General features: G+C 35.9%; 2 protein-coding genes across 2 annotated transcripts; both read right to left on the minus strand.

Annotated features, from left to right (window-relative positions):
• Nucleotides 1-1218: 1218 nt before the first annotated feature.
• LOC149403204 (cytochrome P450 71B10-like) lies at nt 1219-3509 on the minus strand. The gene is made up of 2 exons (XM_089608862.1): nt 2535-3509; nt 1219-2034 (listed from the first exon to the last, which is right to left on the minus strand). Exons 1-2 carry the CDS (start codon nt 3435-3437, stop codon nt 1393-1395), a joined length of 1545 nt encoding a protein of 514 aa, XP_089464988.1. The 5' UTR covers nt 3438-3509; the 3' UTR covers nt 1219-1392.
• An 8549-nt stretch (nt 3510-12058) lies between these two features.
• Nucleotides 12059-14468, minus strand: LOC149403205 (cytochrome P450 71B10-like). Its single transcript, XM_089608202.1, has 2 exons — nt 13513-14468; nt 12059-12905 (listed from the first exon to the last, which is right to left on the minus strand). The coding sequence occupies exons 1-2, from the start codon at nt 14401-14403 to the stop codon at nt 12270-12272; spliced, it is 1527 nt and encodes a 508-aa protein (XP_089464328.1). The 5' UTR covers nt 14404-14468; the 3' UTR covers nt 12059-12269.
• Nucleotides 14469-24333: the final 9865 nt, after the last annotated feature.

Below are 24333 nucleotides of genomic sequence, written 5' to 3' on the forward strand. Positions count from 1 at the left end.
AACTCCGAATCTGTGTACCAATATTGCGGGCAGTTTTTCTGATGGCTATGGGGATTGAAATTGATCGTATAATAACCGTTAGAAAGATACCGAACTTAGCTTTCATATGGATTTGGAATCGTTTGATTTAGAAAGATACCGAGAATGAGGAGCGGCCACCTCACCCCCACTCTTTCTCTTCCTTATCTTCTTCACGTCCTTATCTTCTCTTCTCCTTCTTCAATCGCGCGAGCCACCTGCAAAGAGTAACAAAGAAAAAAAAAAAAAAAAAAAACTAATCTCCTTCTTCTCCATCCAGAGGCAGATCGCACTCGGGGCTGGCTTTAACGGAGGATCGAGGTCAGGGAGGCCAAAAAGGTTAAGATATTGAGAGAGTAGAGAAACCCTAAAAAGAGGATTTCGAGTCTCTTTCCTTTGTTCTATCACTCCCGTGTGAGTCTGCTTTCCAAAGACGACTACTATAGTTTTGTTTTCTGTATTGTCATTTACTGGTTATGTGTCGTTTACAAGTTAAGGGTCGTTTTAGTTTTTTTTTTTTTTTTTCCACAAAACTTTTGTGATTGTGGCATTTTGATCACTCATTTGTTTCAAGTATTTTGATTTACAAAATAGTCAAGTTTATCTTAATTTAGTAAAATAGTAAAAAAAAAGTGCAGTAATTTGGTTTCAAACTTTTTTATCCCAATATTAATTTTTTTAAAAGTGATAAATTTCTTATAATAATCGTAAAAAAATTTAATCTTGACTGTTAAATTTTTTTTTGACAATAAACCACATTAACCCAAATCTCAACCAATTTCATATCCAAATTCTCAAAATTCAAACACACGTTCATAATTTCCAGCTTCAAAACCCTGTTTTCAAAAATTCATAACTCACTCAATTCTCAATGGATTTACACGTTCTTGGTCATTTTAGAACCCTCATAACGTCTATTATCCAGGAAAAATATCAGCAAATCCAAAATAAATAGGTACCGAACTGTCCACGTCAATATCAGAGGCTGTTCACAGCGAGCTCAAACTTCTCAAATCATTCAAAATCGACTCAATTACACAAATCCGAGCTAGGAACATCATTAATCAAGTCCAACAACAAAAAAAAACCCATCAATTCCACTGATTTTAGATCGGATCAAAAACCCCCAAATCAAAATAATACCTCGCGGTAAACTTTCGACACTTATCAGTATACCACAGAAGGTAAGAGGTAAACCAGTAAAATTAAAGCCACGTTGAGGAAACGATAAGCGGTAAATTAATCCTTGATACAGACGGCCATAATTACATTTATCTTCATGGCATATATTTTTAACTTAAACATTTATTTTCTCAGTCAAGTCTCAAGTCTCAGCAAATATTTTTAACTAACATTTATTTTCTCAGCCAAGTCTCAAGTCTCAGCGTCTTGATACAACGGTAGAGGGTTGCTGATCGGAACAAGTTTAAGAGGGGATTTCTTGAACACAGCAAGCCTGGCTTTCTCTTCCATGTCCATATCCCTCTCCTTTATCCCATCAGGTAACTTCCAGTCGAAGCAACACAAGAGATTTGCCAACGCGAGCTCAACAGTAACCATTCCCATGTGAATCCCGGGGCAGATTCTACGGCCGGAGCCAAATGGCAAGAGCTCAAAGTGTTTCCCTTTATAGTCAACGGAGCTATCCGCAAACCTCTCAGGAAAGAATTCTTCGGGGTTTTCCCAATAGTTTGGGTCGATTCCCATCGCCCAAACATTGATTAGGATCAATGTTTTTGGGAGAACATCATAGTCACTGAGCTTGAAATGTGACATTGCTTGCCTCATAAGAAAGGCAGGAGGGTGTAGCCTAAGAGTCTCTTTCAATACCATCTTGAGATATTGAAGTTGGTGAATATTGCTTTCACTAATTGCTGGTTTTCCTTTGGAATCCGAATCCGCATAGTTTCTGGCTTCAATCTGTGCTTTCTTCATCACTCGTGGGTTCCGAGCGAGTTCTGCCATTGCCCATGTTAAGAGAACGGTGCCACTGTCTACTCCACCCAATAGTATATCCTAATTAATAAAATACATGCAATTAAATAGTTGAATTATTGGTCACATAATAAACTATTTTTTTTTTTTTGGTAAATAACATAGCATAAGAAGATAAATGAAATTTACAAGGTTGATAAGGTCAAAGGTTATTACTATACTTGTTAAATGATTTTCTAAAATGAAATTAACAAGGTTGATAAGGTCAATGGCGATTACTATAATTGTTAAATGATATGAGATAAAACCTCAGAATATACATGTTGTTATTTATTTATTTAATTTTTTTTTTTGGACGTATTACATACCCCCTAATACAATCATAAAGGAAAATGGAAATGATGTCCTTATACAATAATAAGAATAATATATGCTAATACTTAACATAGTTAAATAATAATGATATGGAATCCCGTGATACTAATATTTTATCAAAACTGAATTCTAAATGGAATAAAAACACACACAAAAACATAAATTACTTTACAAAAAGCATAAGGAGAATAGTTTTTGAGGCCTACCATTAGGATTGCTTTTACGTTTTCTCTAGTGAACAATGCTTGACCAGACTCAGATCTCTCTCTCTCCATCTTCAGCAGCAAATCCACCAGATCTTCTTCCTCCTCCACAACCGTCCGATTGAGATGTTCGCCGATCACGCGCTCGAAGAAACCGTCCAACTTACGGAAACTTTTCTCAAGCCTCGCGTGAAATCCCGTGAGCCTATCGATAATCCACCCGCCTGAACCGAGAATATCAGAGGCCGAGAAGCTTCCGGCGGCAGAAAGTGCAATATGAACAGTTTCTCGAAAACCGTCCTTGTCTTGGCCGCTTTGGCCGAAGCAATTCCCAAAGGCGATCCTGAAAGTTATGCTCGCAGTCAAATCCATCATCTTTTCGCCGATATCGACGAGACTCGAAGACAGCGAGGATTCGCGCAACGAGTCGATCAGAGACCTAACCTCTTCCTCTCTCACTGACCGAAAAGACCCGACGGTTTTCGCGGAGAAGAGATTGAGAACGCAGAATTTGCGAACTTCTCTCCAGTGCTTCCCGTAAGGCGACAAAACCATGTCTAGACCGTTGTAGGTGAGCTTTGTCGTGGCAGTCAGGGAAAGTCTGCTACAACATTCTGCGTCGTTGGTCTTCAAGACGTCCTTTGCGGCTTCGGGTGATGAAATTACGATAAGGGGTAGTTTTCCGAGCCGGAGCAGCATGACCGGTCCGTAATTTCTCGAAAGCCGCAAGAAAGAGCGGTGAGGCAGTGAGCCGAGTTGATGGAAATTGCCTATGATCGGGATCCTCGGCGGACCCGGAGGATCTCTCATCGGCTTTATCACATCTTTTTTTGTTAGGAATTTTGTTTGTATGATGAAGATAAGGAGAGTTATAAGCAGGGGAAGAAGAAGAATTATTGCCCACATTGTAGCAAAAATATTTTTTGCGCTAGTGTTATCGAAATATCTTGATAGGAGAATGTTGTTATGCCTTTATTATTATTATTATTAGTATTATTATTATTATTATTATTATTATTATAAACTATGCCTAATTTTAATGTATAAAACAAGATGTCCTAATCGTCAATGTCTCGAACTTATCTTACCAGATTTTATTTAGTAGTTGATGGATGGAGTATGGGTGATATAATGGTGGAGCTGGATGGGTGGACTATTTTCAATTATTGAATCTGATATATATATATATTTTTTAAGAAGGCGTTCACCAAACAATATTTAGCATACATAAAAGTTTTACGAAAATATGAAAAAGAATAAAAATAAAATCAATTTTTAATACGAAAATTCATTTTATAACGGGTTGTCATATGATGTAAGTGAAGATATGGTGGTACATAAAAAAAATTATCTAGGTAAATTAAATTAAGAGTAAAGCTAGCGTTGAAAACGAAAAAAAAAATAAAAATCATGGAGATAGCCTAGGGGGATTTTTTTTCTTTCAAAAGTCTGCAACTTTGTATATTTAATCAGGTTAAAACAGTTAAGTGTATTCTTCCGTCTAGATATTCGGATTTACTCAGTCAATAGAGTTGAGATACTCCAATAATCAACACAAACCTATATTTGATCTAATTTTTATGTCAAATGATTAATGCTACACTAAATTTAGTGAAACACTATTAATTTTAGTGTTAGATTTACAATAAATTTTAGGTATCATCTTATTCTAATTCATTTTATATAACATAACTAAATAAAATCATATATTTTTTTAGTTAATTCAAATTTAGCTAACACCGTTGTGGATTAAAATTTATTTTAAAATAAATTTAAAATTATTTTCTTTATTCCTAAACTACTCACTAACTCGTGTTTTTTTAATCCTAGCCAGGTTCTTATATAATTGATAAATGGGCCATTGGGCCGTCATCCAATCTTAGTGTTTCCAAATTCCAACTACTGGTTGTCGATGCTGACTCGTTCGCATTGTTGAATCACAGCGTAGTTTCCTTTAATTTATTGAACTTTAATATAACTTTTTTTTTAAAGCAAACTTTCCCATAACTTTGTAAGTCGAAAAATAATTATATCCTGAGATACAGTTAATCACTAAAAAAATATTACTTCTAAAAATTAAAAATTCACTATAATAAATTAATAAAATTAACTTTGGAAATTCATAAGCCTCCAAAGTGAATGAACTTTGGTTTGTAATGATCTTTGTCTGAAATTAAAACACTACCACGAATAGAGATTTTAGCGAGGACAAACAACAATCACTACTATATTTAGACTCAATATTTGAATATTTAGCGTTAGAAATATTGCTAAAAATATTACGGGAATAATTGAGAATTTGCAAAGTCTTAAAAATTTGAAATAACATAATTCAACAAAGAAAGTTTAGTAAGAAAGTGAATAATAGTGGTAAACAAAGAAAGTTATTATCTGATAATGAAATAAATGAGCAAACACAAAATCTTAACCGGATACAACAAATATAGAGAAAGACGTTGAAAGAAAGTCTCCGAGGCTTGTTCAACGATCTTCTTAAAAAAATATTAGACGAACAAGAAACTACAATTATCTTTTTCACATAGGTTCCGGTTCTCATGGTTTTGCTCATTACAATTGCCTGATTCAACAAGAGTTTCTAATAAATTAAGCTCAATAAATTGTTTTTCAAAGCGCCCCTACTTTTTTTTCCCACATAGGTAATTATTTACCAAATAGTAGCCCCGTATAGTAGTCATTTGGATTATCAAAGATCTGATTTCACATATGAAATTCTGATTAGTCACAAAGACAATATGTCGTACACAATGTATTGACAATGTGTTCGACAACTTGCTTGAACACAAATAATGGATAAACAACAAACAGTGCAATAAAGAAAAGAGACACAATATGGTTGCCCAGTTCGGTACAACATCACCTACGTCTGGAGGACTCTGCCAATAGAAATGATTTCACTATATAGTAGTCAATAGTACAAGCAATGTCTTATATGATTACGACACAAAATCAAAACCCTAGAAACTATTACCACAGGTGAATACTTAGACCAGGGACTCCCCCTGGATTTGAGATCCTTCTCAATTCCACTCTTCAAGCACACGCCTATGCTCGATCGTCTTCAGTCTTCAATCGCATGTGAGTCTTCAATCACGTAAACACAGAACCCAAATGACTCAAACACTCAATCTTCTCGAATAGTATTTGATGAATAACACTGCTCTTATCAATACACAAAGTCTCCCAGTCTCGGTACTTCGAACGTTCGGTTCCATCCATGTTTGACACTGTTTAAGGAAAAAAGATGTGTCAACTCATTTTTTAAATAATACAAAAGTACATATTAGAATATAATACAACTTTTATCCATACTTATAAGGCTATAACCTTCATTAATCCATATTATATTTACATATTGTTAGTTAAATAAATGATAAACTGAAGAGTTTACAATAATTATATTTATCATTTAATAATTTTTTTTAGTGTTGAAAGCTGATAATAACAAACAAAAAGAATAAGAATATATAATAATGATTTTTCTAAAAAAAAATAAAATAACATTAAACAAATCATACAGCAAAAGTGTAATCAAATGCCTGTATGTGAGGTGCAAACAAATCAACCAAAGCACCTGAATGTGTAGTATATATGCACACGATAATAGAAACAGAAAAGAGAGCTCGAGATGCCTCTTCAACAATGCTACGCTCGAGATGGTTCGTTGCCTCAATTTCATTTTATGGACCTAAAAATTAACAAAATATCGAGATTAGATCTTATATTTTAAAAATATCAAAAATGGATTTTTGTTCCAATTTCGGACACAAATACCATTTTGAACAAATAAACTCATTTCACTTTCATTCTCTATCTTCTCAATCCATCATTCGGTCTTTAACGTTAAATCCGACGTGATATAACTAAATTCGACGAGATACGAGGGAATTCGACGAGCTATGATGACCTAGAATGATAAAGTTTCACGTGAATTTGACTTTTATGGCTTAAAATGTCGAAAAATATGAATTTTATCGTATACCATCGTACATTATACACTATCGTATATTATCGTACGTTATAATTATAATGTACATTATAATTTTTATGAATTTTATCGTACATTAAAATTATAATGTACGATACATTATAATTATAATGTACGATGCCATATGATGCCGTACGATAGTGTACGATATAAAACGATGACATACGATACATTATAATTTTAATGTACGATAAAATTCATACAAATGAAATTGCGTTATAATGTACGACAGTGTACGATGCTATACGATAAAATTAATACTTTTTGGATATTTTAAGCGGAAAAAGTCAAATTCACGTGAAATTTTATCATTCTAGGTCATCATACCTTGTCGGATTCTCTCGTATCCCGTCGAATTTAGTTATATCACCTCGGAATCGAGCGTGAAAGACCGAATGAGAGATTGAGAAGATAGAGAATGAAAGTAAAATGAATTTATTTGTTCAAAATAGTATTTGTGTCCGAACTTGTGACAAAAGTCCATTTTTAGATATTTTTAAAATATAAGGTCTAATCTCGATATTTTGTTAAGTTTTAGGTCCATAAAATGAAAATTTTCATAGAAAATACAACAAATAGCATTAAAAAATTAAAGAAACAAATAAATAAATAAAACGTGAGCACGTGCATAGCAGGAGAAAAAAAAAAAGCAAAGAGTGAAAGTTGGTTGTGGTTTGGTAAAAGTTATGCAAAATAAAAGTCCCATATGGAAAATGTATGAGCCATTTGGAAGGGAAAGATGTCATAAATAGCAATCTATTCAACGAGAAATTGGGCTTAAGAACAACAATTTAGAAATTTAAACAATTTGGGCCTGAATTTGTGTTTTTTTTTTATGGTTTCGGCGAGAACCGGATAAAAACCGTCCGGGTTTTTAAATAAAAATGCGAAACCAAGTCAATTTTTAGTTAATCAAGAACCAGACTGGCAATCGTTTGGTCTACTCTGGTTCTCAGGTAAAGTTCCAGTTTTATATGGGACCGTACCGGAATCCCTTAAAAACTCGGTTTTCGTCCGGTTCTCGTGGAATTTAAAAGCTTGGATGCTCCAACTTCTCAAGCTTGGATGCTCCAACTTCTCGAAAGAGAACTGGAGCCTCTGTGCTACTTAGACTTCGATCCATCTGCATTCTAAATTGATATGTCTCATGTATTTTGTTTTTCAAAACTGTTAGTTATTTTTTTCTTAAATTTTATTGCTACTAACAACTTCTTTTTGATATTTTGAACTGCGTGCTATAAGTGATATTGAAAACAATAAGTATAAAAAAATTAATGGAAGCCGGTTACCAAATTAAAATTTGCATTACCGATTACAAAGTAAAAATCAAGATGTGAGATCCTTAGTTTTCAAGGAGCCATTGGGCCGTCATCCAATCTTCGTGTTTCCAAATTCCAACTACTTGTTGTCGATCCTGACTCGTTCGCATTGTTGTGAATCACAACGTAGTTTCCTTTAATTTATTGAACTTTAATATAACTTTTTTTAAAGCAAACTTTCCCATAACTTTGTAAGTCGAAAAATAATTATATCATGAGATACCGTTAATCACTAAAAAAATATTACTTCTAAAAATTAAAAATTCACTATAATAATTAATAAAATTAACTTTGGAAATTCATAAGCCTCCAAAGTGAATGAACTTTGGTTTGTAATGATCTTTGTCTGAAATTAAAACACTACCACGAATAGAGATTTTAGCGAGGACAAACAACAATCACTACTATATTTAGACTCAATATTTGAATATTTAGCGTTAGAAATATTGCTAAAAATATTACGGGAATAATTGAGAATTTGCAAAGTCTTAAAAATTTGAAATAACATAATTCAACAAAGAAAGTTTAGTAAGAAAGTGAATAATAGTGGTAAACAAAGAAAGTTATTATCTGATAATGAAATAAATTAGCAAACACAAAATCTTAACCGGATACAACAAATATAGAGAAAGACGTTGAAAGAAAGTCTCCGAGGCTTGTTCAACGATCTTCTTAAAAAAATATTAGACGAACAAGAAACTACAGCCGGAGGCTACAAAGGAGAAACAACAATTTATGTAGGAGGAGAGGAGAGTAAATGAATTCTAAAATTCGGTGTATCAAGAATGAGAAGCTTAACCTTGCTTTTATAGACACGGATTTTGAACGGTTTTGGACAAAATCGATGAACCATGATGGTAGATTAATTTTCATCAATGCCATATTTGTTGTTATGAACATAAAAACATTTTATTTAAAAAAAATATATACCAATAATAAATAGAAGTAAGTTTCGCAAATTAATATATACCAATATTTTATTTAAAAAAAATAAAATATGGAAGGAAATTTTTTTCGCACTGGGTAGGTCTAAGCCCAGCATGCCACTCGGACAGGCGGAGACATTGCCCGTGCATGTGTGGTGGACTTGAGCTTTGCCTAGTCCCAGACCTTCTACAAATTTGGGTTACCGTTGGGAGCTCAAATGCTTATACCCAACTTCTCAAAATACAAGCAAAACAAAATTCACTTATCTCTTCCATATACGACTTTTGTATTTACACTCAAAACCACACATTTAATTTTTTTTTTATATTTTCAACACACTATGAACATCAATATATTTCTCATTCAGTTTTGCTTCGATTTTCACAAATAAAATATTTATTCTTATACATCTCACTATGAGGATTACAAAAATGTTAACATTCAGATTCAATAAGTGGACCATACTTATATATTTCCACAAATCAGCCGACTAATGAAAATAAATAATCTTCATTATATTCTAACAATCCCCCATATCAATGAAATTGATTGATGAAAAAAGACACGACACGAATTGATGTGGTAATAGAATCAATAACCAATATATGTGTAGGATAGGTAGGTAGAACCTTCTAGCATTTTCTCGGAAAGATATGCCATCTTTACTAACTACTCAGTAGACATGATGTTCTTTAACTATTAGTCGTTTTGTATAAAAGATAAACATATCTACCACAATTATCTTTTTGCTATAGGTTCGGCTTTCATGGTTTTGCTCATTACAATTGCCTAATTCAACAAGAGTTTCTAATAAATTAAGCTCAATAAATTGTCTTTCGAAGCGCCCTACTTTTTTCTCACATATGTAATTATTTATAAAATAGTAGCCCCACACAGTAGTCATTTCGATTCTCAAAGATCCGATTTCACATAATCCATAAAAGCTCAACGGTTAACCTCGTACGGGTGTAACCGTATTATCATATGAGATCTTTACCGCATAGTGACCTCATTTTGCCGTCGACAGTTAGGTTTTCCATTTGAACTAAGATCTCGGGATTTCCAATCAACATGGTTTGGTTTCCTTTGCCTTGACTTTATTTGTGCATGGGCTTCAACCATATTCCTTTAGATGTCTTATCTACTTGGTCACTATTTAACACTTTGGTTAGCGGATCCGCAAATATTCTATTTGGACCTAACATAGTAAATCAAAATAACTCTGGATCGGAGAAGTTTTCTAACGTTATTATTTAGTCGATGTATATTTCTAGACTTACGATTGTGCTCTACCAATAGCCGAGTGGTTCTCGCAATATAAACATATTACAACACATATTTTATCCAGGTTGAAATATTCTCCACGAAGCTATTCCTTAGTCATTTGGCTTCTTCTCTATATTTATCAAATGCAACAAACACATATTCCATTTTGGATATACTTATCACGGTTTGTTTGGAGGATATCCAAGACAAAGCTTCATCTGCCATAGTGAATACATATCCACTAGTGGCTTTCGACTCTTGTATATTAGATATCCTACACGCATCAATAAATCCTTTATGACTTTGGGATATCTCGTATAGTGTAGATCTTAATCATGAGAGAATCGTAGATAACCCAGTACTCTCATGATTGCTTTCCATTGTCCAGATCATGGATTAATAGTTGTTAAGCCCATCTACTCATAGTGGAGGCTAAGTCAGGTTTTGTACTATTCATCAAGTACATGAGACTGCATAACACTCTCGCATATTAAATTTTGAGAGATTCATTCTCCTTTATTCTTTGACAAGTGTTGACTAATGTCTATATGACTTCTAGAGATTCCAGAATCGTCTTTTCTAAACTTGTCTAGAATTTATCAATGTAGTGCGATTGACTTAAGATGACTCCATTGGAAGTTTGTGTAATTTTGATCCCAAGATTAAACAGAAAGTTCTAAATAGTTCATATTGAGCCTAGAGTTTAATATATCTTTTGTGGATTGGATTATGTGATCATTGATTTCCCATAATACGTAGTTTGTCATCTATGTATAAACACATAATCACAGAACCATGTTCAGTGTTTTTAATGTAAATAGATTTGGCACAGCCATGGATCTTAAATTCATTTGACAACATAATAGTGTCAAATTTATCATGCCATTGCTTTGGGCTTGTTTAAGGCCATAAAGCGATTTGACCAACTTACAAACTTTCCTTTCTTGTCCAGGTGGAATAAAACTCACGCGTTGAGCCATATAGATCACTTCCTTTGTATCCCCATTAATTAAGCAAAGCCATTTTTACGTCGATTTGATGAATTTCAAGATTGCGCAATGTCGCAAATAGATGTTATTCTAGTAACGGGGGAATAATTATTAAAGTAGCCGAGACCCTTTTGTCTTTAACTTTTTATTACAAGTCTTGCCTTGCACGTATCAATTGTTTCATTAACTTTCATAATCGTCGTGAAGATCCACTTTGATTCAAGTGTTTTACTTCTACGAGGAAGGTTAACCAACTCTCATGTGTGATTTTGCGTAATACAGAGTCTATTTTAGTTCTTATGACTTCTTTCCATAAATGACCCTTAACAAAATTTGTAGCCTCCTTATATGTTAGAGGTCCATCATTTAGCATATACATTAGAAAATCAGTTGCAAATGATGTTTCTACCTTTTTATCGTTTGCTACACCCCGGTTCTTCTAACTCTGTCTCTTCTTCGGACTCTTCTTCATGTTCTTGATATATATATATATATATATATATATATATATATATATATATATCCTCAATATCCTCATGAGATTGATTTCATGAGCTTTTTTTATCTTCTTTAATTAGACTTATAAGAAAATACATGCTCGAAGGACAGAGTATTTTAGATTTCATAATTGAATAATTGTGTATAATTGACTTTTTCGATGCATACACAAGAAACCAATACACATTAGTATGATTTGCGTATCTAATGAAGATCCAATCAACGGTCTTTGATCATATATTCAATTTCTTAACATTAGGTGCCATTACGTTGGGTAAACACTCCCGCAATCGCTAGTACTTGTATGTAGACTTTCTTCCTTTAAATAACTCATGATGGACTTATCTTCCTTCTTTTGAGGTACCTTGTTAAACATGTAATTTGCAGACAAGATAGCTTCCCCCTCACAATTTTTTGGTAACTTGTAACTAAGCAACATCGCACATCAATTATTTTAGAATGTCATTCTTTCGTTTGTAAACAACGTTCAATTAATGAGAATATGGTGGGGTGACTTCGTGGATGATTCCTTTGTTTTGCCATTATATTTTCAAATAAATTGAAATAGAGAGAACACTACAAATATACATATACTTTTATTTCCAAACATAAAAACACATAAGATGACCATAAGCTAATGGTATTATTTTTAGAACTACACACATAAAAAATGCATAATTGTCCACAACACTACTCCATGAACCTACTTGAAAAAAAAAACCCTCTTTCTTGGCTAAGTGTCGGGAACTTGATTCAGCGTTGGTTGGTAGCGTTTCGGAATGAGTTTAAGAGGGTATTTCTTGAATACTGAAAGTCGGGCTTTCTCTTGCATGTCCATATCGCTCTCATCCATCCCATCAGGTAATTTCCAATCGTAGCAACACAAGAGATTTGCCAGCGCAAGCTCAACCACAGCCATTCCCATCTGCATACCGGGACAGCTCCTACGGCCTGAGCCAAATGGCAAGAGTTCAAAGTGCTTTCCTTTGTAGTCGATAGAGCTATCTGTAAACCTCTCCGGAAAAAATTCGTCGGGATTTTTCCAGTATTCTGTGTCTTGACCAATCGCCCAAACATTGATTTGGATCAGTGTTTTTGGGGGAACATCATAGTCGCCGAGCTTGAAGTGTAACATTGTTTCCCTAGTAAGCAGGCCAGGAGGGTGTAGCCTTAGAGCTTCTTTCACTACCATGTTAAGATATTGAAGTTGGTGAATATTGCCTTCACTAATGCCTAGAGCTCCTTTGGAAGCCGCGTAGCTCCTTGCTTCAGTTTGTGCTTTCTTCATCACTCTCGGATTTCGAACAAGCTCTGCCATTGCCCAAGTTAAGAAAATGGCGCCCGTGTCTACTCCACCAAATAATATATCCTAATTCATAAAATACATATTAAACAAATTGAACCAGTCAAATAAATCTTTTTTTTTTTTTTTTTTTTTGCAAATATACATGCGTTTTGTTTATAATCTTCTAACTAAATAGTCAGTTAAAACAAATAAAATTAAAAATTAGCCAATTAATGCTTAAAATTAAAAAATAGCCAATAAAAAAAATTGACAATAGGTGTATTACGGTCGTAAGAATTTTATTTAACCTTCTATATAATTATATAACTTAGAAATGAATTTATATATTTTATATTCATATTCCAATTTTGTAGATTTAAAAAAAAATAGAAAACTTTGTTATTTGATTAAATCCTTAAACCGTTGTATTTTTTTGATTAATTTGTTTAAATGCTATTGTCTAATTTTCTTTGTATATGTTCATAGGTTGGAAGGCTAATTGTAACTGGGATTGTTAGATAAAATTACCATTTAACTTCTTTTAAAATAGTTCCTAAATTTGAAAATCTTATTAGCTTCCTTAATACCTTACCAAGTTTTGAACTTAACACGGGGAGAAAAAAAATGAAAAGATCACACGACACACACAAACTCTTTATAAAATTTCAAGAGAACAGCTTACGTGGCCTACCATTAGGATTGCCTTTACATTTTCTCTAGTGAACAACGCTTGACCAGACTCAGACTTCTCTCTTTCCATCTTCAGCAGCAAATCAACCAGATCATCTTGCTCCTCCACAACCGTCCGATTGAGATGTTCGCCGATCACGCGCTCAAAGAAACCGTCCAACTTGCAGAAACTTTTCTCAAGCCGCGCGTGAAAACCCGTAAGCCTGTCTATAATCCACCCCGCTGAACCGAGAATATCAGAGGCCGCAAAGGTTCCGGCAGCAGAAAGTGCGAGTCGAATAGTGTCTCGAAACCCGTCCTTGTCTTGGCCGAAGCACTTCCCAAACGCGATCCTGAAAATTATGCTCGCAGTCAAACCTGTCATCTTTTCTCCGATATCAACAAGACTCGAAGACAGCGATGAATTGTACAGTGAGTCCATCAGAGATCCGACCTCGTCTTCTCTCACAGATCGAAAAGATTTGACAGTTTTCGCGGAGAAGAGATTGAGAACGCAGAATTTGCGAAGTTCTCTCCAGTGTTTCCCGTAAGGCGACAAAGCCATGTCTAGACCGTTGTAAGAGAGTTTTCTTCCCGCGGTTAGGGAAGGTCTGTTACAACATTTGGCGTCGTTTGTCTTTAAGACTTCCATCGCGGCCTCGGCTGAAGATATTACGATTAGAGGTACTTTTCCGAGCCGGAGGAGCATGACCGGTCCGTACTTTTTCGAAAGTCGGAAGTAAGAGCGGTGAGGTAGTGAGCCGAGTTGATGAAAATTGCCTATGATCGGGATCCTCGGTGGACTCGGAGGCTCTCTAATGGGCTTGATCTCATTTTTCTTGGTTGGGAATTTTGTTTGTATGATGAAGATAAGGAGAGTTATAAGCAGTGGAAGAAGAATAATTGCCCACATTGTTGCAAGAAGCTTCACTCTACTGCTACCGAAATATCTTGATCAGACAGTGTTGTTATCCCTTCTTTCTTATTATTAACAATGGCTAGTTTTTATATATTAAAATAACAAATATTTAGCGATATAAACCACAAAAACATAAGTATTTGCATTTTAGCTAACGTTTTGTAAATTTTTCGTAAATAACTATAAATATTTTATAAATAACCAAAAATATGACGTAACCAACGTTATTTACACTTATTTATTAGAAATTTACTCATCGTAAATAAATTTACGTGACTTTACCAAAAATTAACAAAACGTTAATTATTTAAATTTTTTTTTTTAATGTTTCATGTGACTAGATAGCTACTCGACTCTTAAAACAAATATAAGCTATCCAAATTACCTATTTGGCGTTATCTCTTGACTATATCTTCTCAGCTTTTCTTTAGACATTAATATGGATGACATTATCATTGCCTTGTCTTCTCATCTTTCATTTACACATTCCAATAATTGAATCGAAATTTCGCTTTTTTAAAAGGTTTGTCGATAATTACATTTGTGAGAGTGTCTTAGTTTAGTTTAAGCTCGTTAGGTATAGTCGGATACTGATAATTGTGGCCTACCATTAGGAAATATTGATAATTGTATTAGTATCCATAATTTGGGCCTCCGGTAATGATCACGGTATTACTTAACAAAATTTCCTGTACTAAGTTCATTCCGTAGATTTTATCAATTTAAGTAAATGTCTCTTGATTCATATATCAATACACTCTTTGTAATGGGTCACATGATCTACGTAAACATTTTAGTATTCAACCGAGTTAAATATTTAGGAAACATAATTATATATATGAAATATATGGAACCAAAAAAAAAAAAAAAAATAGAAGCTCTCAAGTCTCAATTAAATTGACATTAAAATACATCGATTTTGTTTTTAATCAAAGACAATAGGATTAGATCTTTATGATAAATAATCATGGAACACCTAAAAAATACACGTGATAGTTACGTGGACGTAATGTAAAGATTATTTATTCTTTCCTTCCTTTTAATCAAAACCATTTTCCGTTTCTTCAGAAATGAAAGATTGCAATTTCCATTGCTTCCTCCGATTTAGACGATCTTTCGTACCAGTCTGGCCACGGAAAAGAAGATTCCATGGCTTAGTTACAAGCCCTCTCCACCAACTTACAAGCATTTGTTTCGAGATGCCTTAGTAGATGTTGTTCGACATTGGTGTTTTTCTTCCAACAAAATTAAACAATGGATTCGAAAGCTTATCAAGGGACTTATTACCTCTTGCATCGAGACGCTTTATTGAGAACAAAAGCTTAGGAAGAAATTTGAGTTTGGGACAACCATTTATATTCACTGATATGACACTGCATATTGAAGATCATGTCCGAAAGTTTCTCAAGATTTTGGGCAGTTTTGTAAGCGCATAATTTTTAGGCCCGATCAGATTCTTAATAGACGGGTGTAATTATTTGGGTTATATAGGTATATAGTCAAAAGGCTATAGGGAATTTGATTTTATCCAACCTTCTGTTAATTTCCTATTAATAGTCACAACAATCTTTTTACAACATGCAAAAAGACTTGAATGACCTCAAATAACTCCCGCCCCTTTTCACCCCAAAAATTAAAAAAAATCGTACATTAATTAGAATCCAGCCAAATACCCGCCCATTAATTAAAAAGGAAATAAAATTAATCGGCCATAACTACATCGCGCAAATTGAGGGATACAATTAACACGAGATATCAACCATCTGACCAAAACCAAATCTTCACGCAGCCAAAAAAAAAAAAAAAAAACCCTCTCTAACGAAAACCCTAAGAGGCGATTCAAATTCAAAAAACAAAATCGGCGCCGATTGAAGAACGGAGGTGAATTTCTAACCCGACGGCTCAGACACAAGGTAAGCCTTAAAGATTTACGTACATGCAACAATGTTATTTAAAAAAATTTGGTGATTTGAGAATTTTTTTCATCGGAAACAAATTTGAGCCTTTCTCTATTTCGGGAAGTGGGTCTTGTTGAAATCGAGCTCGTCAGCTCGCCCTTCCGCGTCGAGCTTGCCTCGGAAGTCCTCTCCTTGGAACTCATTCCTCATGGGAAATCGTCGCATTTATTTCTCATGTTATTTCCGATGTCTTGCTCTCTGTGTATATTTATTATTATCTTTTTCCTAGAAGTAGTTTTTACACATGTATTTATTACACTCTCTCTTGTACCCACCTTATGTATAAATAGGTGATACAAATTAATATTAAATATAAGAAATATTCAAAGTCTCGGAACACTCTATCTCTTCTCCGATTCTCTCTTTCTTTATCTTCTCTCTCTAAACTTCAACATGGTATCAGAGCAGGGAAAATCAACCATCATGAACACCACTCAGACCACGCCCACTCAGTCACAATCTGAATCCTTCTCCCAACATATCACGAGCCACAAACTCAATGGCCACAACTTCCTACAGTGGTCCCAATCTGTGCTCATGTTCATATCGGGACGAGGTAAAGATGACTACCTCACAGGCGTGGTCACATCTCCTGTGATCGAAGATCCAACGTTCAAAAGTTGGAAGGCCGAAAACAGCATGGTGATGTCCTGGCTCATAAACTCCATGCTCCCCGAAATCGGAGAAACCTTCCTCCTTTACCGAACGGCAGCAGAAATCTGGCAAGCAGCTAGAGAAATCTTCTCCAACTCAGAAGATATGTCCGAGCTGTTTGAAACTGAGAACACTCTCCACGACCTACGTCAAGGAGAGATGTCTGTTACTCAGTTCTTCAGCTCGCTCACACATCTATGGCAGAAGATCGACCTCTACGAACAGCACCAGTGGACCAGCTCCGTAGACTCAAAAATCTACCGCAGGATAGTGGAGACCAAACGTGTGTTTAAACTACTATCTGGCCTCAACCAAGACCTTGATGAGGTCAGAGGTCGGATACTTAGTACAAAACCACTACCATCTCTCCGTGAAGCCTTCTCCGCGGTCAGACACGAGGAAAGCAGGAGGAAACTCATGCTGGGAGTTATCAAATCGAGCTCACTTCCGGGCCCATCCTCAGACTCGTCCGCCTTCACCACGCATGGAGACGAAGTACTTGCAGACCGCGTCTCAACAGAGAGACCTCGCAGACCTCGCCCCTACTGCGATCATTGCAGACGACCTGGACACCTCCGAGAAACCTGCTGGAAGCTGCATGGGAAACCACCAAGCTCGAAGTCTACCCAAGAGACTAAGGATCCTAACTCAGTCGGAAACTTAGTATCAACCTCGTCCGCTGCCTCAACCTCGACCTCAGACTCCTCTCCCTTTAGCAACGACCAGCTCGCTATTCTCCAGAAGTTTCTTCAACAAGTCCAGCTCAGTGGAGAACACTCGGGCATTGGCCCTCTAGGTAACTCTCCTAGAGCCCTCAATGTAAGCTCAGAGAATCTCACAGCATGGATTGTCGACTCCGGTGCCACTGATCACATGACTAGTAATCGAAATCTATTCACAACTTACTCCGCTTGCAATAAAAGCATATCAGTCACCATCGCCAACGGAGCCAAAACTCAAGTCACTGGTATTGGCACCGTTGTCTTGACGAAGTCCATGAGACTAGACTCGGTGTTCTTTGTGCCTCAACTACAATGCAATCTCTTATCTGTGCATAAGATCAACCAAGGCTCTAAGTGCCGAACTATTTTTGATGGAAGTTCATGTGTGTTTCAGGAACAGGTCACGGGGAGACAGATTGGTAATGCCGAGCTGAGTACCGGACTCTATGTCATCAAGCCAGATCAGCCCGCCATGTGTCAGCTCGCCCAACATTCACCCCAGTACAAAGAGATCATGCTCAATCACCTTAGACTAGGGCATCCAAATTTCATGTATCTCAAAAGAATGTTTCCGTCTTTGTTTATCAATATAAATATCAATTCCATTCAGTGTGACATGTGTGAGTTCGCCAAACATTCTCGAAGCTCGTATCACCCCACCTCGTACAAATCATCTCGTCCTTTTGCCACAATTCACAGTGATATATGGGGGCCCTCAAAAGTTCCCAATATCACTGGAGTTCGATGGTTCCTTCTCTTTGTTGACGACCACACTAGACTCAGTTGGATATACATGATGAAACAAAAATCTGAAACATCCAATCTATTCAAAACATTTCACAAAATGATCCAAACACAGTTCGACACATCCATTCAAATTATCCACACTGACAACGCTCGAGATTACTTTAATTCTGAGCTCGGCGTTTTCTTCAAAACACATGGCATAGTTCACTCCAGCTCGTGCGTTCATACCCCGCAACAAAATGGGGTAGCCGAGCGAAAAAATCGACACATTCTCGAGGTCGCCCGAGCCATCATGTTCTCCTCAAACGTCCCATCTCATTTTTGGGGAGAAGCTGTCCTCACAGCCACCTACCTCATAAACAGAATGCCATCTCGTGTCCTTGGATATAAAATCCCATCTCAAGTCCTTCTAGAGACATACCCTCACTGTCGACTCATCTCAACCCTACCTGCGAAAATGTTCGGCTGTTCAGTCTTCACCCATTCTTATGGCCAAGGTAAACTTGAACCAAAATCGCTCAAATGCATCTTCCTTGGCTATTCAGCAACCCAGAAAGGCTACAAATGCTATGAACCCCGATCACAAAAATTCATAGTCTCAATGGATGTATCTTTTCATGAGTTCAGTCCTTACTTCGCCAATTCAGCTCGTCAGGGGGAGAATGACGAAAATGACTTCCCAAATTGGCTCATCATAAACCCAGAATTCAGCTCGCCTCAAAATCCGACCTCACATGTTCCAGAAATTCCTAGCACGTCAACCTCACATGTTCAAGAAATTCCCAGCTCGCAATCCTCTGAACCCTCTCCATGCGAACTGAATATCACCCAGAGTCCGGTACAAGCTCGCGACCAAGATGTCTCTCCGAACCTGAACCACGACACTATTGAACAAGGTAACATCGAATCTTCAGACTTACCCATTGCATTGAGAAAACCTCCTCGGTCGTGTGCTCAATACAGGATGGCAGATTACGTGTACTATGAGAATTTATCTATGAGCTACCAAGCCTGTGTGGCGAAGTTAGATGAAGGAAAAGTGCCGAACTCCATCGAGGAAGCCCTTCAAAGTTCCGAGTGGCGAGACGCAAGTCATGCTGAGATCCAAGCCCTCGAAAAGAATGATACGTGGGATATCGTCGAGCTACCACCAGGCAAGCGAACTGTTGGATGTAGATGGCTCTTCACCATCAAACACAATCCAGATGGGACAGTGGAGAGATACAAAGCCCGACTTGTCGCGAAAGGGTACACGCAGGCGTATGGCATTGACTATCAAGAAACTTTCGCTCCAGTTGCAAAGTTCAATACCATCAGAATTCTCCTTTCACTAGCAGCCAACTTAGATTGGTCTCTCATCCAGCTCGATGTGAAGAATGCTTTTCTAAACGGCGAACTGGAAGAGGAAGTCTACATGCAACTCCCACCAGGATTTGACAAAGATCAAGGAGCCAACAAAGTCTGCAAACTCAAGAAGTCACTATATGGACTAAAACAGTCTCCTCGAGCATGGTTCGGAAAATTCACCAACGTGCTCAAACGTTGTGACTACGAGCAGAGTCAAGCAGATCCAACACTCTTCTCAAAAATCTCCACACAAGGCAAGCACACCATTCTTAGTGTGTACGTGGACGATATAGTCATCACCGGAGACGACCTGAAAGAGATCAAGAGGCTGAAGCAAACTTTGTCATCTGAGTTCGAAGTCAAGGACCTCGGCAGCCTACGATACTTCCTCGGCATGGAGGTAGCTCGATCAGAAAAGGGCATCTTTGTTTCCCAGCGCAAGTACACGTTGGATCTCCTCAAAGAAACTGGCATGCTTGGCTGCAAACCAGTTGACACTCCGATGGATTCCAATGTGAAACTTCTAGCTCGCACCAACGAGGCCGCCACCGACAAAGAAAGATTTCAGCAGCTCGTAGGAAAACTCATCTACCTAACTCACACGAGACCAGATATTGGATTCGCAGTGAGTATGGTAAGTCGATTCATGAGTAATCCTTCGACAACTCACATGGACGCAGTTATGAGGATTCTCCAATACCTCAAAGCTGCCCCGGGGACTGGTCTCTCCTTTAAGAAAAGACGAAGTCGAGGTGTCGAAGTGTTCACAGATGCAGACTGGGCCGGACATGTTCCAGACAGACGATCAACTTCAGGCATGTGCACATACGTCTGGGGAAATCTTGTTACATGGCGAAGCAAGAAGCAGTCTGTTGTCTCAAGGAGTAGTGCTGAAGCCGAGCTCAGGTCTTTAGCAAGCGGAGTATTTGAAGGCATCTGGCTGAAGAGAGTTCTCGACGACCTCAAGATCATCACCGAAGGTCCAATCAAGCTTTTTTGCGATAATCAAGCTGCTCTCAGCATAGCCAAAAATCCAGTCCATCATGACAGAACAAAACATATCGAGATCGACCGATACTTCATCAGTGAAAAGATTGAAGAAAAAATAATCGATATGGAGTACATTCCGTCAGGTCATCAGCTCGCCGACATTCTCACCAAAGCCCTTCCGCGAGCAACCTTTTCCGAGCTATGTAGCAAGCTTGACCTCCTCAACATATACAGTCAAGCTTAAGGGGGAGTGTTGAAATCGAGCTCGTCAGCTCGCCCTTCCGCGTCGAGCTCGTCAGCTCGCCCTTCCGCGTCGAGCTTGCCTCGGAAGTCATCTCCTTGGAACTCATTCCTCATGGGAAATCGTCGCATTTATTTCTCATGTTATTTCCGATGTCTTGCTCTCTGTGTATATTTATTATTCTCTTTTTCCTAGAAGTAGTTTTTACACATGTATTTATTACACTCTCTCTTGTACCCACCTTATGTATAAATAGGTGATACAAATTAATATTAAATATAAGAAATATTCAAAGTCTCGGAACACTCTCTCTCTTCTCCGATTCTCTCTTTCTTTATCTTCTCTCTCTAAACTTCAACAGGTCTGAAAATGAGTTTCGATGGAAGATTTAAATGGTCTTGTAAATGTTGTTTCCGTATGAGTTTGAAATCTGGAAAATTTTTGGGTTGAAATTTTTTCTCAATTTTGTCTTTAGTTATAACATGACTGCAAGACTTTTGATATTTACTGATTAACATGTTGTGATTTTCTTTGCATGCGTGAAACTCATTGTACCGAAGCATTGAAGCACCAAATGCAAGAAAGAAGTACCTAAAAGTACCGGCGGGTTCAGTCTAAGACTACAAGAGATAAATTATTTAGAATTAATTGTGTAAATACGACGTTGATTTACAATTAATACAGTAAAAACCAATTGTTTCATTGTAAATGTATTGTAAAAATAAGAATATCTACAGTATATTCGTGTAAAAATGACGTTGATTTAGAGTTAATACAGTAAAAACAAATTGTTTCATTTGTAAATACATTCTAAATACAAGCATATTTACAGTATATTCGTGTAAATAAACTGGAAAAAAAAATTCTGGGATTATTTTGGAGGTTCTAAAATTCTGGGATTGAGAAAGGACACTGAACAAGAAATCAATTTGAATGTAAAATGGCGGCCAAAAAAGGGATCAAGAAATATTCCAAAAATAAATAACAGATTTCCAATAAATGGAAAATATTATCTGATTGTTATTTATTGTTAATTTCCGAAATTAGAAAACAAATCAACTAGAAACAAGCGGCTGAAAGATTCATAATCTGCTAGAAAATTCAAATTCTCACGTTAAAAAACTTCCTAATCGGTTTAAAAATTTGATTCAAATTTTTAAAAAACAAAAACTGCCTAATTTAGACACATGACCGAAATCAACAAAGGGCAAAAATGTAAAAAAATAAATAAGCAATTAATAGGATGCCACGTATGCAATTTGGCTATTCACAAAGAATTTACAAAAGGTTAGTTAATTTACAATTCCTACAGTTTAGGTGGCTTACGTAGCTAATTTTTTGTAATTATTTTATCCCGGTCGCATCAAGCAAGAGTTCTCTAAACACTCCATAGGCTCCAGAATTTTAGGCATGTGTTCCAACTCTAAGCTCTCTTTTGTAGAAGAATTTTAAGAGACTCCGCTCCGGTTGGATGATGACTTTTCCCCAACGCTGACGAACTTCATCGAAGAGCTTTTCACGGTGTGTGGCTCCGGGAGTGCCTCTACGACATGGCTATGCGATTCAAATATACAATCTACCAACCTAACCCTCTGTAATTAGGATTGCTTTTATCAGGATCTGAACTGAGAGATTAGGTTAATCAATGATATACATGCTACAAAAACGTTTGTCGTCAACTACCGGCCGTAATCTTTTAAAAACGACTACAGTTTATTATCTAATTTGACAAAAATGTCATATAATCCATTTTTGTTTCAAGAGGATTGAGTAGTGAGAATGGTGGGTGAATTTTCACCCGAACGTTACTTTTTTATTATTATTTTTTTTTTGTAGCTACTAAAATAAACTTTTTCTTTCGTAAGAATACATTTTCAAAAGTAAATGTGGTTTGTGTTGTCATTTTCAGTGTCACATTTCTAATTTTTTTTATGAATTCTTTTATACTTTAAACAAGCAGTATGTCTCGCGTGTTGCTACAGAATAATTAATATATTTTAGTTTTGATGAATAAAATATATAGAGACACATGTAAAAATATTTAGGGTTGAAAAAAATGTATTTAAAGTTTTTTGGAGACATTTTTATCTTGCTGATAAAAAAAATAATAAATCGATACAAATGAATACTACTTGTGTTTAGGGTTCAATATCTTATTAAAAAAAAGAGTCATTCAACAGTGTTTTGTGAGTAATGGATGTTTTTCTCCCTTATATATAATAGAATATGTAATGAAAAAAAATATATTGCAATTGTTCAATCGTACGTTCTGTTACAACTCAATTTTATATCATAACCATACAGTCCATACTGGGAAACAAATTGCAAAAAATCATAATTTCTTTCTCATTTAGTAATGTACTAGTCTAGTAATGCATAAATATATAAATGCGTAGAGGATATTTTTTATTTTGTTAGAATTTCGTAAAACATCTGCTATTTCATATTAAACTAAATTATAACTGACTAAATAACTACAAAACTGTTATACTTAAACGTGAACTAGCTTCAGCTTATTTTTTTTGTCCTTTTTATTTAAAATCTACGTACAAACTAATACGCTAACTTTCTTGTGTCCACTCATGAGTCATGACATAACTGCATTTTGAATCACTGCTACGAAAGAAAAGTAATTGAAAAAGCTATTCAAACAGTTAATGCTGGTGAATTATTGGAGATGACATTACGGCATTTCGAATCACTGCTACAAAAGAAAAGTAATTGAAAAAGCTATTTAGACAAATAATACTGCTGAATTATTGGAGATGAATACTTCAAGTAATGTCCACAAATTGTATTTTTAGTTTAAGAGTGGGAAACTTGATAATTAATGAGGTTTTCATGTTCTAGATATTAGCGTAGTATATTTATTATGAACTTTTCGTATGAAATAATCAATTCAAATTTTTTTTTTCTTCAATTATTTAGCAAAATAGCCAAATCAAACTTTTAACATTGCTAAATAGTCAAGGTTTTGTAAATACTAAGTAAATAGCCAGATATCATTTAAGACACATCTGCGTTTACTAAAAAGCCCAGGCTTTCCCGCCCATAAGCACACAGTTGACTTAAAAAAAAATAAAAAAAATAAAAGAGGTAACGTGTAAACGAGAATCGAGGAATAATAACTGCAATTAATTACCGATTATCTCTCCACCAATATTCAATCTTCCATTAAGAAAAAATCTATCTAAAAAATATTTTCAAAACATCTCCTCTCTCCGACGAACAGGAACTCCATTGGCGACAACCGACGAACTGGAAC

The sequence above is a fragment of the Urtica dioica genome, chromosome 3 (assembly GCF_054948205.1).
Source record: "Urtica dioica subsp. dioica isolate 48M chromosome 3, U.dioica_male_clone48M_v1_H2, whole genome shotgun sequence".
Classification (NCBI taxonomy): domain Eukaryota; kingdom Viridiplantae; phylum Streptophyta; class Magnoliopsida; order Rosales; family Urticaceae; genus Urtica; species Urtica dioica.